This window comes from Beta vulgaris, chromosome 5 (assembly GCF_026745355.1).
Source record: "Beta vulgaris subsp. vulgaris cultivar EL10 chromosome 5, EL10.2, whole genome shotgun sequence".
In the NCBI taxonomy this organism is placed as follows: Eukaryota; Viridiplantae; Streptophyta; class Magnoliopsida; order Caryophyllales; family Amaranthaceae; genus Beta; species Beta vulgaris.
In genome coordinates this window covers 2,269,107-2,283,158 of record NC_079206.1, presented here as the reverse complement: position 1 = coordinate 2,283,158, position 14,052 = coordinate 2,269,107, and the positions used below count along the sequence as shown (strand labels likewise).

At 33.6% G+C, this 14,052-nt stretch overlaps 2 protein-coding genes across 2 annotated transcripts; both read right to left on the bottom strand.

Moving 5' to 3' along the window:
* Nucleotides 1-1,046: 1,046 nt before the first annotated feature.
* On the bottom strand, nucleotides 1,047-2,564 carry LOC104892154 (probable non-specific lipid-transfer protein 2). Its single transcript, XM_010677993.3, has 2 exons — nucleotides 1,745-2,564; nucleotides 1,047-1,335 (listed from the first exon to the last, which is right to left on the bottom strand). Exons 1-2 carry the CDS (start codon nucleotides 2,113-2,115, stop codon nucleotides 1,326-1,328), a joined length of 381 nt encoding a protein of 126 aa, XP_010676295.2. The 5' UTR covers nucleotides 2,116-2,564; the 3' UTR covers nucleotides 1,047-1,325.
* A 279-nt stretch (nucleotides 2,565-2,843) lies between these two features.
* Nucleotides 2,844-12,673, bottom strand: LOC104892153 (RING-H2 finger protein ATL22). The gene is made up of 2 exons (XM_010677992.4): nucleotides 11,910-12,673; nucleotides 2,844-3,557 (listed from the first exon to the last, which is right to left on the bottom strand). Exons 1-2 carry the CDS (start codon nucleotides 12,628-12,630, stop codon nucleotides 3,127-3,129), a joined length of 1,152 nt encoding a protein of 383 aa, XP_010676294.2. The 5' UTR covers nucleotides 12,631-12,673; the 3' UTR covers nucleotides 2,844-3,126.
* Between the last annotated feature and the right edge of the window lie 1,379 nt (nucleotides 12,674-14,052).

Sequence of the window (14,052 nt, the reverse complement as noted above, 5' to 3'; positions counted from 1 at the left end):
CTAAATTAAACTGAAATGAATTTGACTGAATTAAATTGCATTTTTCTGATATGTATTGAACTAAATTATTATTAATTCAATCCAAAATAACAGGACCAAAGTGGCCAAACGGGTGAGACTTGAGAGAGATCAAGCCTTAACTATCCCGGATGAAGTTATGTTTAATGTACTAAGATTGAAACAACCTAGGGTTGATTCCCTACACCTTCATTTTACTTATCTTATCTTCTTTTTTTTTGGATTTTATAACTTTTTAAAAAAAAATATGAACTTTCCTTAACTTACTTTTCTTATTTTATTTTTTTTTCTGAAAATAAGCAACAATCATGTGAAAAGAACATACTTTTTAGATGAGTTTAGGGTCCATTAATGAGCAAGCTACGTGATAACAATATAAAGTATCATATAAGCTCTAGAGGTCTTTTAGAGTCAAGGAGTGTAAGTTTCAAAATTTATGTTACCCAATCCTCTAAATTCGATACAAATGCTTGGAAGAGGAATTTAATACTACTAAACTTCGCTAATGAATATGAGAAAGGTCAGCAGTTGAGCCAGCCTCAATTTATATGCATGTACCTGATATTGCTAAGAATGAAGTGTACCTAGTATTTCCAATCAATATTGTATTATTTTATATGCAACATGATATTGTATAATTGATGCATAGGTTTTAAATATAAATTATTATGTGTAATCTTTTGGTAGATTTCGTCCCTTCCTATTTCGAAGAATTACAAATATTGATGTCACAATATAATCGATAAAATATTAGTGGCGTCGTGTTGATATCAACTTCTGAAATTGAAATATATAACCTTATGATCAGAGCACAAAGAACATAAAAAGGATTGGAAAGTTTATATTTGAGATTCTTAACAATAAGAAAACTCAAACTTTTGTTCTTTGTTGTATGGTTAACTCTAATTATATTTATGTATGTTGTTTAATTAAACTCCATTCTAAATTTCTAATTATAAACTGATCCGGCCTTGCAGCAATCAGCATGGCTTGATCTACCTTACTAGTAGCAATAACAGATAACATTAATTGGATCATGTATATTTCAAATTTTCAACTACATATAAGAGCATATTGACATTCAATTTAGAACTCTTGATTTGATAATATTATTCAAGGCATATTACCTGAGCTCTTCAATACAGTATATACGAGGAGATTAGCCTTAATGTCTAAAAATGAGAAACTATCTTACAGTTTAAATTTACATTTATTAAAAATCAACCCTTCTTAACAACTAAAATAGCACAACTCCATAGAAGTATTACAGTATATTATTACTTCCTTAATCTTGTTTTTTTCTTCAATCAATGTATCCTGCAGAATCAAAGAAGCCAGGTTAAGAAACCCTTCTCACTGCCCCGTTCACTCAAACTTTTAAAAATCAGTTTTAATCAGAACCAGTCATAAAATCACTAAAGTGCAATAGAGAAAACACCAAAAAGATTAGCAAAACTCTCCAAATTAGTACATGCACACGTCTGTAAAATGAGCACCATATGCAGGATGAACATCGAGCACTAGATTATGAACATAAAGACCAATGCCAATGAACATGTACTAACAGAGATGTACATATGTTCATTTGGCTTGTTAGCTATGTACATGTGCGCACCATACACTACGTACAAGCGTGTGCACCATCTAGGCGATGGTAAAAAATCGGTCAAAATGAACATGGCATGAAAACTAAGGAAAGCAAACATAAGAGAAAGAAAATTAGTACTGTGAACAGTTGAAGTATGCACTGATAGGCGGCAGTTCAATGTTTAACCCACAACGTTGAGGAAGAGCAGAGACCAGTGAACCATCAACAGCACCTATAAGGGGCAGTAAAGATTCGAGACACTCGCAAACTTCTTGTCTTTCGCTCTTTCCTCTCCCATAATGCTTCCAGACATACTTAGTCCCTTGGCAGCAAGAGCTCGAGGGTGATGTGGTTTGTTCGTCAAGGTAAGATAAACATGGCAACAGCTCGTTAGCCACCTGACTACATGGAATGCCTGGTCCTCCTGGCTGTCCTAGTTGTCCTTGGCTCATCATAGAGCTGCTGGAGAGTACTAATAGAAGAGCTAGAAGGGTGATAAGGTGACTCATTTTGTACAAGTATTTCAGTTTTCAGACTGGTTTTTTGGACTAATAATGTACTGCTAGATAGTAAATCTTGTGCATATTTAAGGGGTAAAGACTAAGGATGTTTTTACTAATTGCAAGCACGCAGACACCATGATTTCATGATTTAAGGGTATCAGTTGAGTTTATTATGCTATGAACTTGATTCTGTTTCTCAATGAAACTTTAGCTTTAGAACAGTTGAGAAGAACAGCAGGAGTTAAGGGAAGAAAACCTGCAAAACGAAAACAGAACAAAATACAGGGCAGCCAGAGAGTTAATCGGATCCAATTTTTAAAAAACGACCAGTACAAAAGAACTAGGAACATATTTGCATATCATAGCGCTATATGACCCAAAAACCACTTAAGCCTCATCAAGCGACTTTTTGGCTGTGATGACTCGATTCCTATTTGTCGATTGGTTGAGCTTGATGCATTCTTCTTTTCTATATCTTTTTTTTTTCCGAGGGGAAATCGATGAACGTTAATGAAGATAAAACTAAAAACAAACCATTAACAAAATCATAGTAAAGAATCGCAGATTGAGGTAAGCAAGTATGTTACATGTATGATTGTTTTTGAATAACACTGTTGTGTAGTTTGATGAATGGTATTTCTTTGTTACAGACTGTACTGTATGAGAACTTCCAAAATTTAGTGCACAAATGCCGCGTAATTCCTTTTTCCTAAGAAAAATAATAAAGAAGAAAAGAAAGAAAATGAAACTATAGTATATATACAAGCAACAATAAATCAATGGTGATGATCCAGACAACACATTTGAGACTTGATTACTATGTTACTCGGACCCAATATGCTCATGTTAGACACGGATAAGTGACAGGCTCAGTTATTTCATGAGAATTTTCCAGGACTTTGGTCCAAGATAAAGTAACCATACCCCCATATTGGAGTGTCGAGAATCCAACGCAAGTACCAATAGTAAAGTGAACAATCCAATTCACATTGGATTTAAAGGACGGGAGGAGAGGAGCTAGCAAGAATCAAGCGCGGAGGATTGTGGAGGCGAATTCCTGCAAAGGGGGCATGTAGCATTCATCCTGAGCCATTCATCTATACAGTCAGCATGGAAGTAGTGATTACAGTCTGGTATTGACCTCAAGGTCTCCTTGGGCTGATAATCTGACAAGCATATAGGGCAGGTGCCATCACTTGGCTTTGGAAGTCGCTTGCTTTCTCCTAGTATGGTTTTCGGGTAGGATTCAATGGTAGGTCCATCGAGGCCTAATGTCAGGATAATTGGTTGAGGGAAGATTGATGGAGAGGATTCAGTGTTTGTGGGACGACGATTCTGATTACGAGCACTGATCCTGCTGCTGATGTAGAATGTTAACCCAACAATGCATAGAAGCCCTGGTATTCCAGCTCCTAGAATTAACCCGTATTTGGCACTATTTGGCAAACCTGTGAAGAAGTAAAGGCATTGATTAAGAGCAAATATCAGAACCTTTCAAGTTTTGGTCACTTTGTCATTACCTCCTTAGGAAAAGCAGTAGTTTGTTATATATCTCTGCAAAAATGATTCCTCATATTCAAAAGATACATTTACTATTCCAGCTCATGGGGGAGGGGTTCAGGCTCAGTTCTCACATGGCAGATAGTGCAGTAAATAGAGACAGCCAGACAGGAGTGGTAAAATTAGGGGTGTTCAACAAAAACCGAAACCTATCAAAATATGGACAGATTGTTTAATAATTGTCAATGGTCTACATTCAGTTGAGATGGCTCCTACCTCAGTCCAGAAAATTTAATGGATGTGCTAAGCTTGTTAGGAAACTTTACTTGTTTTAAGTTTATGAAAGTCAGTAGAGAAAAGGTTCTTAGGGCTCACCAAATTGCTACTAAAGCAAGGAAGGAAAGCTGTTAAGTCCTTTTTGTTTTATCTTATTTATGAGTTATCAAAAAAAAAAAAAAGGAAACTGAAATAACGAAAAACCGGTCAAAATGGGTGGTAATCGTACCGGTAAAAAAATATTATAACGGTACGGTTACCGAACCGATAAAATTAACGGTTAATTGAAATACCAAAATATCTTATTTCCTATTTAATTATTGTGAAACATTTTCAAACAATTAGATTAATTCTAACGTTTATTAGTAAGTTACAACAATTTGAGGAAGCATGTGATTATTTGAAAACTCTAGTACTAACATAATCATTATAATTAGGAAATTGAGTGAATTTTTAATGTTAGTAATGTTTTCAATAGATTGATTATCTACTTTATAATACATTTTATATTAGAATATATATAATATTAAAATATATTATTACATTAAGTAAAACTTAATAATATAATTTAAATAACGGTTAATGGTTAACCGAAAAATCGTACAGAAAAAATGATTAACCGCTTAAGCGGTAACCGGTCTAAACGGTTACATTCACAAAAAGAGCGAATCGAAACTTCCGGTTACCGATTCGAAATGTTGTTTCGAGACGATTAACCACCCATGAAAAGAAATGACAACGGGTCGGACTTGGACCAGATTATGCATAATCCGACTCCGATCCTACAAGAAGTCGGATTTTAAATCCGAGTCCAACACCCGACTCTGAATCTGATCCGACTTAAAATTCAAACATTCGACTCCGAATCCGATCTAACTTAAAATTCGAACATCTAACTCTGAATCCGACCTGACTTAAAATTTGAACATCCGACTCCGATCGAACACGATCCGACTTATTTTCTGCCCATTTTTTATAATAGAATAGTCTTCAATAATACAATAATCTAATAATTACAATTTATTCTAATAATCATATAAAAATCTTATATAGAACAAATAATCTAAATATTACTATTATTTTTAACAATCATTTATTTAATGGGAAAATTCTATATAATACAATTGGCTGAAAGTCGAAGTCAGGTTATACATAAATTATACATTAACATGATGTTATAGTTTTATATCTATTTTTCTCCCCACTTTTTTATTAAAACGCGTGCTGATAGTGCTTTTAGGAGCTATTTTATACTAACATTTTCCATCTAGTTGTGGCTTTGTGTTTTACTCCCTCCGTCCCAAAATATAGTTCTCATTTCCATTTTGGGTGTCCCAAAATATAGTTTCCATTTCCATATTTAGTTCCACATTTTTCCGTAATTTGTCAAAAAACACCGTGTCCCAACATTTATTTGCTTCTTGAATTTTGTTTTTTCCTTTATTTATTCAACCAAAATGTTACAATTAATGCTCTTTCACCAATTATTCTCCACTCTCTCTCCTAAAATCATCTTTTCCCATACAACATTTATTTAAATAAACAAAAAATCTTTATTATGCCTCTTATATTCTACATGCATTAATTACCATGAAAAAAGGGAAATGGGAACTATATTTTGGGACGGAGGGAGTATGATAATTTTCAGGTTTTAGGGAATTATTTCCCTATTTTTTGTTATTATTGATACCACAATGGATTGGAGAGAGTTAGGAGGCACGTGTATGAGTTCCCGAGGCCTGAAGCTACTTCCCAAAGCCTTCGGGTGTGAAGAGATTCGAAGACTTGGTGTCAAATGCCAAGGGAGTGTTATTTCAAGGGTCGTTCGATCTGATCGGGCGAAAAACAACCAAATGTCTCGAGCACGATCCGGCGTAACTCGCCCGCTTGGAATTCGCTGAAGGCGCCTGATCGGGCGTTCCCACTCGTTCTGATCGGACGCCCTAGTTGTTGAAGGAGTACAAAGCACGATGACCGCCTGATTGCATCGGGTGGTTGACCCGGAATCGAAAATCCAAACTCTTTTTTATTTCCTTTTTTGTTCTTTTTTAGGAGTTAGTATTAATAGCTTTGTAAAATATTTTTTGGAAGGACCTTTTTTCTGATTTTATTTTACGTTGATTAGTTTCCCTAAACTCTAGTTTTCTCTCTAGGGTAATTATTGCATATTGGAGATTATTCATGTTCTTCATCTTTTCCCTTCAATTGGTAATTGTCTCTTTCATAGTTCTTGTCTACTTACAAGTTGTCTTTTATTAGTTTTAATTGCTTCAAAATTATGAGTATTTCAATAGTTATTATTTGGGCTTTAGGGCTTAGCGAAGGAAGCTATGTTTATTCCATGATTTATTGTTCTTGACTCCTTTAATATTTAGGTTGTGGTTAGAGCAATTTTAGTGTGATTCATTCTTTTATCTGCGATTTATGTTAGTGTACAATTTCATGAATCGTTTCTGGCTAATAGCACAGTCCCCCACGAGGGCTGCCTACTTCTCTAGTTCACCACTCGTGTCCCATGAGCCATTTGAAAATATTTTATGGATTATTAAATGCGCATTTTAAAGTTTTCGAGAGTTAAAATAATTGGATTTGTCGATCCTGTTGCTACCGCCATCCAACAAGTTTGGGAGCTATATTGATCAAGATCCTACTTTTAGAGGCCTAGAACACACTAGTGAGTCTGATTATGTGATGTGGCCGTACTGCATATCCTGCCTTGAGAGTGTTAAGACCTGACCATAGGATTAACGCCTACTTTAATTGCTCGATCCTATACCTAAGTATTCTTAGTTTTTTGAACCTTTCGGATCGGAGCGGTCTATGGTTGGATCCGGACTGGCCGGGTTGCCATGAACACCCCCAGGTAAAACCAACCAATTGGTCTGATTGTCTAAACATTTATGGTGAAGTCCATGTATGGCGTATTATACATTGATGTAGCCTTACCCAAAAGAAGAGATTTCCAATAGAAAAGGCATAACACCATTACCGGTGAGACTATATTAGTGTAACATATTTTGTTTCAATTCGTCCAAAATGGGCCAAAAATAGGCTAAAATCGACCATGATTTGCTTTTTTCATTTGCAATTTGTGGGAAAATTAGGAAATTATGTTATAGTAGACTGTATTTATCCCAACTTGGGTTAATTAAGGATATTGATGTGAATACCCTAAGTTTTCTATTGAGAATCAATTAGCCATTTAGCTACTCTTCCCAATACTTGTCTATTTTTTTTATCTTCATAACACAACTATCAAATGACAATTAGATGAACGAAGAAATAGAATGTTGAATACATGAAAAATGTTATTTTAAGCTAAAAACAATAGTGCATACAGAAAAGGTTTTTTCACTATTTGAAATATATATTTATATTCTATAGCAAACAATTACTACCAACAAAGACCCATTAAACGTTGTTCTCTCTACCCTCTTTTCCTACACGAATTTCTATGAAACAAGTTTTTTTTCTAGTCATATAAACTACGAAAGCAGTACAAAGAAGGAAAGGCGGGATTTGAACCTTTAACCTATTATTTACAGCACCTCAATCTTAACTATTAGGCCAAGATATCCTTGATACATTTTTCAATTGTCATATATCATTGATCCTAATTAACATGTAAAATTGTGAGAAAATATATGGCACAAAGCTTTCCACTTCTACATGGCCATTATAAGATGCGTACACTCAAAATTGTAACGAATTATTTGCACCAACAAGAGGAGGAAGTAAAAATAGAGCAATAAGTTTAATAGGTTTGCTTGTGAAGACCTATATCTATACATGGTAAGAGGGTAGGTGTCAATCTCAAAAAGTCATGACTTATTAGAAAGCAAAATCACACCAATCAATGAAAATTTTAATAAAAAGAAAGCAAATTAAAACTCCTCTTCCCACCTTTGACCTTCCGTGTTATACAAGATGTGAATTTTATTTTACTAAAGGGCATTAGTTCACATGTCCACATCTCAAAACCTACCAAGACAAGATCACAATCCTTATTTAAATTGTTTTAAACACAAAAAAAAAAGCAGTTGTTTACCTAACTGTGAATTCACAAACCAGCACAGACACTACGTCAGTATTTTTTGCTTCCTTTCGGGAACCCATGGTAAGATGAATTATACTACGTCAGTATATGACCAACCATAGGTTATTTGATTTTCCAGTATAGGAGCATGTATAGGGCCATTTGGAGGTACTTGATATATAACATCATTTTGAATAAATTTTAAGGTTTTCGTAATAAAAATTATATTGAATTTTTAGATAATTATTTTTCTTCTGACAGATAAGTAAACTATTTCCCATCTTTAATTTATAGGTAGATTTTAAGCTTATAATATAAATATATTATACGTTGCTAAACAAAACACTATAGATAATGAGAGAATGAAGGAACAAACTTGTGTTTCGGATATCATTATAGCAAATGACAAGTGTTGTTAGCATATAGCCATGTACTAGTACTCATACTTTGTATTCTCTCGAGCAATGATATTCCCATATCCGGTATGAGTCAATACCATGGCATTTATGTAAATTTTTGTGACAAAAATAATATTAAAAAATTATAATTTTTTTTCATTTTTTTTTTTGGGGGCTTGTTAATTGAAATCTTATATCATATCTTAACACTATCTTATCATATCAGTTAGCTATTAAATTATATCTGGATTACATCTAATCATATCAAGTAAATGGTATGGTAAAAGTTGTCCCATACCGAATATGGGAGTATACTTTCTCGTATTCTCTTTGTTAACTTGTTCGTACTAGCTATTTTTTCACAATTTCCAATGCAAAATCTTTATTGTTTATACTTCCTCCGTTTCTTTTTACTCGCTACACTTTTCATTATGGGAAGTTTCACATTACTTGCTACACTTCTTTTTTGGGCAATAAACTCTCTCTATCTCTCTCCTCCCACATGGGTCCCTTTTCTTTTTACTCTCTACCTCTCTCTTCTCCAAAAATTGCTTAGGAGTCCGTGAAATGAGAAGTGTAGCGAGTAAAAAGAAACGGAGGAAGTATTTTTAATTATGTATTTATAAAAATTATGAAAAGTAAATCTTTTTGAAAAAACGCCTTTAAATGAGGCCAAAACTATTCCACATAAAAACAATTTCCTTGTATATTAGTGAGAATTTAACATCAAAGTTTGGCTCTATGATCAAGATATTTCGTTCAAAAAACAAATAGGAAAGGAAAAGTTTGACCAATGTGAAAAGATTGGGCATACTTGTCCCTCTGCAACACTAAAATTGACTATAACATCATTAAGTTAGTCCTCAATTTTGAATTAGGAGAGAAGTAGTATTTTTTAAAATAAATCAAGTAGGTGATGACTTTCTTAAATATAAAAAATTTAAAAAAAAAATTGGAAAAATAGTGTTAAAATGTGTATCACTTGAAGCTTGAACAGCTAGAAATTCATATTCTATGACTTGTATTATTTAGTGCAATATTCTATGACTTTGTATTATATGAATGACTTCGATTAATTAGTATTGTAAACTAGATATATTTCTCTTCCAAAAATTATATATTGTCAAAAGCTAGAACAAAGTTGAAGACTTGAAAATCTGAATTGACTTTTGAATTTGACTGTTAGTTTGTTCATACATTTTCTTTTTGGTGCAAAAGAGAGGCAAATCCCCTTTGTTCATACATATAAGATTTAGAATTAAAACCAAATATATACTAATGTCATAGTTATAGACTTACAGTGAAACTGTTAATTAGATTATCCTTATGATAACCCAAATAATAATTATTATACATATTTCACTTACAATGACAAAAGAATGCTAATGAACGTAACAACTTCAAAATGTCAAACAATAGCATGTTAGTATCTTGGGAGAGACCTAATATCTAGCTAGCCATACCATGGATTATATGTTTCTAAGTGCACCTATCATCAAGGCACCTAAATAAAGGGTTCGTGATTCATGCCAAACAACATAAGGCACCTAAGCTCGAATACAACTATAGAATCAAGATAAGTCTTTAGCAATAGGGCTCATGCCGCTAAACTGCATGCTCGCGAGCTTTTTCAGGCCAGCCGCCTTAGGTTTCTCAGCCCTGCGGCTCAAATGACCCTATCACCACATCAACCCACGTCCTACAGAGCCACATACCCGTCATGAGCTACGTACCCCTTGGTCCAAACATGAACTAACACCTCTTGGTTCGTACTAGCTCTAAAGTCTTAAAACAAGTGAAAGGATAGCCAACTACTTTGGTAAAAACCCTCCCACCTTCACATCAACCCAATTTCATACCCAAAAAAGGGCGCAAACAAAGGATGACAAAAGAGTGAGGCTAAATGGACAACATTTAGGAAAATCTTACTAAGCCATGTCCCCTTACCATTTTCTCTCTTTTGTTTACTGGTGAACTTGTTCATAATTTAGCTTGTTTGTGGTAAAACCAAAGCACCCTTAGTCCGGAATAGTACTCCCTCCGTAACATATTCACTTGTTGCAGTTATTGTGTTACAGAGAAAGTACATTTTAAATTTTTGCATAGTCCCTTTTTTTTTTGTCTATAAAATCTCATAGCCAATAGGGCGGTAATCTAGTCAAGTAGATGGGAGGCTCATTTATATCCCCAATATCTTAACTCTTACAAAGAGTGTCTCTACTCAAACTTATTATACTTGATTGAATCTCATCAGTCATCGCCCTCTATCCTCAACTTTTTGTTTACACTAGATTGAATTTCATCAATCCCGAAACTTACTCTCTTCTTTTTATCGGGAAGATAACACTTCCTAAATATTAATATTGTACAATAACCTTAACATTTGGTTCTTTCTTCTTCTTTTTCTGGGTTTCTTTTCTCTCTTTGTCTCTCCTATCACGTGAATGTACTTTTTCAATACATCTCTCTCATTCATTTATTTATCCACACTTAAATAAGCTCTTTGTGAAACATATAAAGTACTTTATTTAACAAAAACATATACATATATTTCCTCCTCAAAATACTAAACACACATCTCTCAACAAGTTTGCCAATGCATATTTATAATCCTTAGTAACTCTAAATCCCTATAAATAAACTATAAAAAGTTAATATTTTGAAAATATATGTCGAAATGAGTATATTAATAATTCACATAACTATATTTTTCCTTACATAAAAATGACAAAAATACAGTCAAAGAAGAGTCTTTTAATAGTGAGGAGGTCAAATTGTGTCATCCATATACTTCCTCCGACCTCCATCTCCTAGTAGATTTCACATTTCTTTGATGCAAGTGTGCCAATCGTTGATATCTTTAATTACGTATTAGTAAAAATTATAAAAGTTTGATATTCTAATCTACACATTCAGACAAATCAATCAATACTCCACATAACTATATTTTTTCTTATATATTGAAAAATAATCTTTTGAACATTTTCTTTACCTATCAATAATGTTCAAATTAGAAATGAAAAATATATTAAAAAACGGATGCATTATCAAGTTATGATAAATTTGATATGACTAAAAATGGGCTTGGACAACCCAATACGGAGGAGGAGAGTTCAGTCCACATACAAGTCCAAAGTAGGTTCCATACTAAAACTAATTGGCAATGGTAAAAGTGTGGTACTTTCTCTCATCTCTCTTCAATATAGGACAACTCACATGTGCACAACATACATGAAATTCAACAAGCTATAAATCCCATATTCTATAAACGACTTCAAATCTTAGTAAAAAGTTAATCAATCAAGAAAAGCAACATACTTCCTCCGTTTTTTTTAGATGTTACACTTTCTATTTTAGGAAGTTTTAAATTAGATGTTACACTTTTATGTTAGGTAATAACTTCTCTCTATCTCTCTCATATCACATGTTCACATGGGACCCTTTTGTTTTTCATTCTCTCTATCTCTCTCCTCTCCAAAAATTACCTAAGAGTCCGTGATTTGAAAAGTGTAACATCTAATAAAAAACAGAGGAAGTATATAAAACTCTTTAACTATAAACAAAAAAAAAAAAAAAAAAGTGACACTCACCTGAAGAAGCCGGAAGAAAGCAGCCAACTTGAAGGCCCGAATCACCAACCAACCCACAAGATCCACCACGCATAAAACAATCAACACAACTCGGTACATCCCAACTCAGTTGCACATACACATCACTCATATCACTAGGATAAATTCCATACCCCATATTTCTCCACCAAAACGCAGCGTTTACTCTTTTTATAATCTCACAACTCCACTCTCCTCCTTTTACAACCATCTTCTCCTCCGCTTCACCACCATAAGTAGCAACCACCGTATAATTGGGCCCACTCAAGCACGAAATTACCGAACTACCCATTGGAAGTTGCGCCGGGTTCTTAGACCCGGAGCAATTAAGGAAAGTGTAAGGTGAACTGTAAGGTCCGAAGCTAAAAGGGGTAGAGGAGAGAGATAGGTTCAGTACCCGTTTTGGTATGCAGTGATTCGGGTCGGATACCCATAAGAGTTGGTCAGGGTATGATATGCCACGTACTATGAGAGGGTCAGAGGAGAGAGAAAGAAGGGTTTGACTATATGAATTGCAAGAAAGTTCGAAACCCGGGTACCCGCACCTAGAGGTTTGGTTTTTGGGTACCCAAAATGGAAAAAGGATCGGGTCACGTTGGTTGCAAGAAAATGAAGTGCAGGTTTCGAGTGCTTGGAGTTGGAGAAGTTGTGAGAAGAAAAGGTTGAGAGTTAGGAGAGAGAAAATTAACGGAAATGGTTGCATTTTTTTTTTTTTTTGTTTTGGGAAAAGAGAGAGAGTTTTTTTTGGATTTTGTTTAAATTTTGGCACAATGGGTGTTACCGTGTTAGAAGGGGGGAAGTATTGAAGATTTGAAGTGTTGAATTTGGGTACAAAGTGCATTAGTCATAGTTTTGGACTTTTGTTTTTGGGTGAATGTTTTGTCGATGTTTAGACCATTAGTTCCTTAATACTTACTCTAGCTGATTGGGATTTAAGGAGAAGGGGTTTTGGGATGTTTGGTTTGTATAGTTGTATAGATCTTTGAGTGGGGTTGTGGGGCCATGTGCGAGGGGAGGTTAGTGGATTTCTTCTTACCTTTAAATAAAGGATGTAAAATTTGTATAATAATCATTTTTCATCTACCAACTTTATCTCATACTACATCTGTTTTTATTTAGTTGCAACTTTTTGACTTTCACGTTTGCCAATGTACAATTTCAAATCGTTTTATCTCTAATTGTATGTAAGTAAAAATTATAAAAATTTGATATTATGAAAGCTTACATCGAAACGAATCAAATAAGACCCCACATGACTATATTTTGTTTAACATATAAATCAATAAATGTGGTCAAATAAGAGAACATGAATAGTGCAATTTGTCAAACGTTGCAACTAAAAGAGAACGGAGGTAGTATCTTGTCACAAATATATCAACTTTTTATAATTTTTGTTTGTATAAAATAGAAGACACTAAGGTATAAGGATTAAAGTAGTGTATCATATAGCGTATACTATGTCCCCTCAAAAAAAAAAAAATATATAGCGTGTACTATGTAGTATCCAAGTGTTGCATCCTTTAAAACGGGAAGGATGTACAAGTTTTTAAAATTTTTAATGCATTCTCTTCCTTTGAATTATATTACTACTACACTTGTTAGATCTGATTTAAACAAATTGAAACTTAATTTATTTAAACTTCTCAAAATTAATGGAATTTAATATTAAACTTTCTTTTTCTGAGACTTATTTTTATAAGGTGGTTAGAATGTTTTTTTAATAGCGCATATTTTAGAGGTATTTCAAATGAGTAAAATACAATTTTATTCCAAAAGTAGTTTTTTGGAGTTGACATTGAGACATGGAGTTTCACATGAATATCGTTTGGGATTCGGAAATTATAAATTCTGATTTTTCATTTTGTTTAAAAAATGCAAGCCCAATCAATACCTTTGTTAGTTATATTGGTTTGGGAATTGGGCCTATGATAATTTTATTAGAGCTGAAGCTAAGTGTTGGGCTATAAGGTGAAACTGATTTGTGGATTAAATTGATGATGTTAGGTTAATGGGTTTAATTATATAATGGTTCGTTATTAGCACTTGTTATATTAACAATTAAGACCTTTGTTTATGTAATAAGTATTTGACTACAACATGTTAAATATGGTTCATGTACTAGATA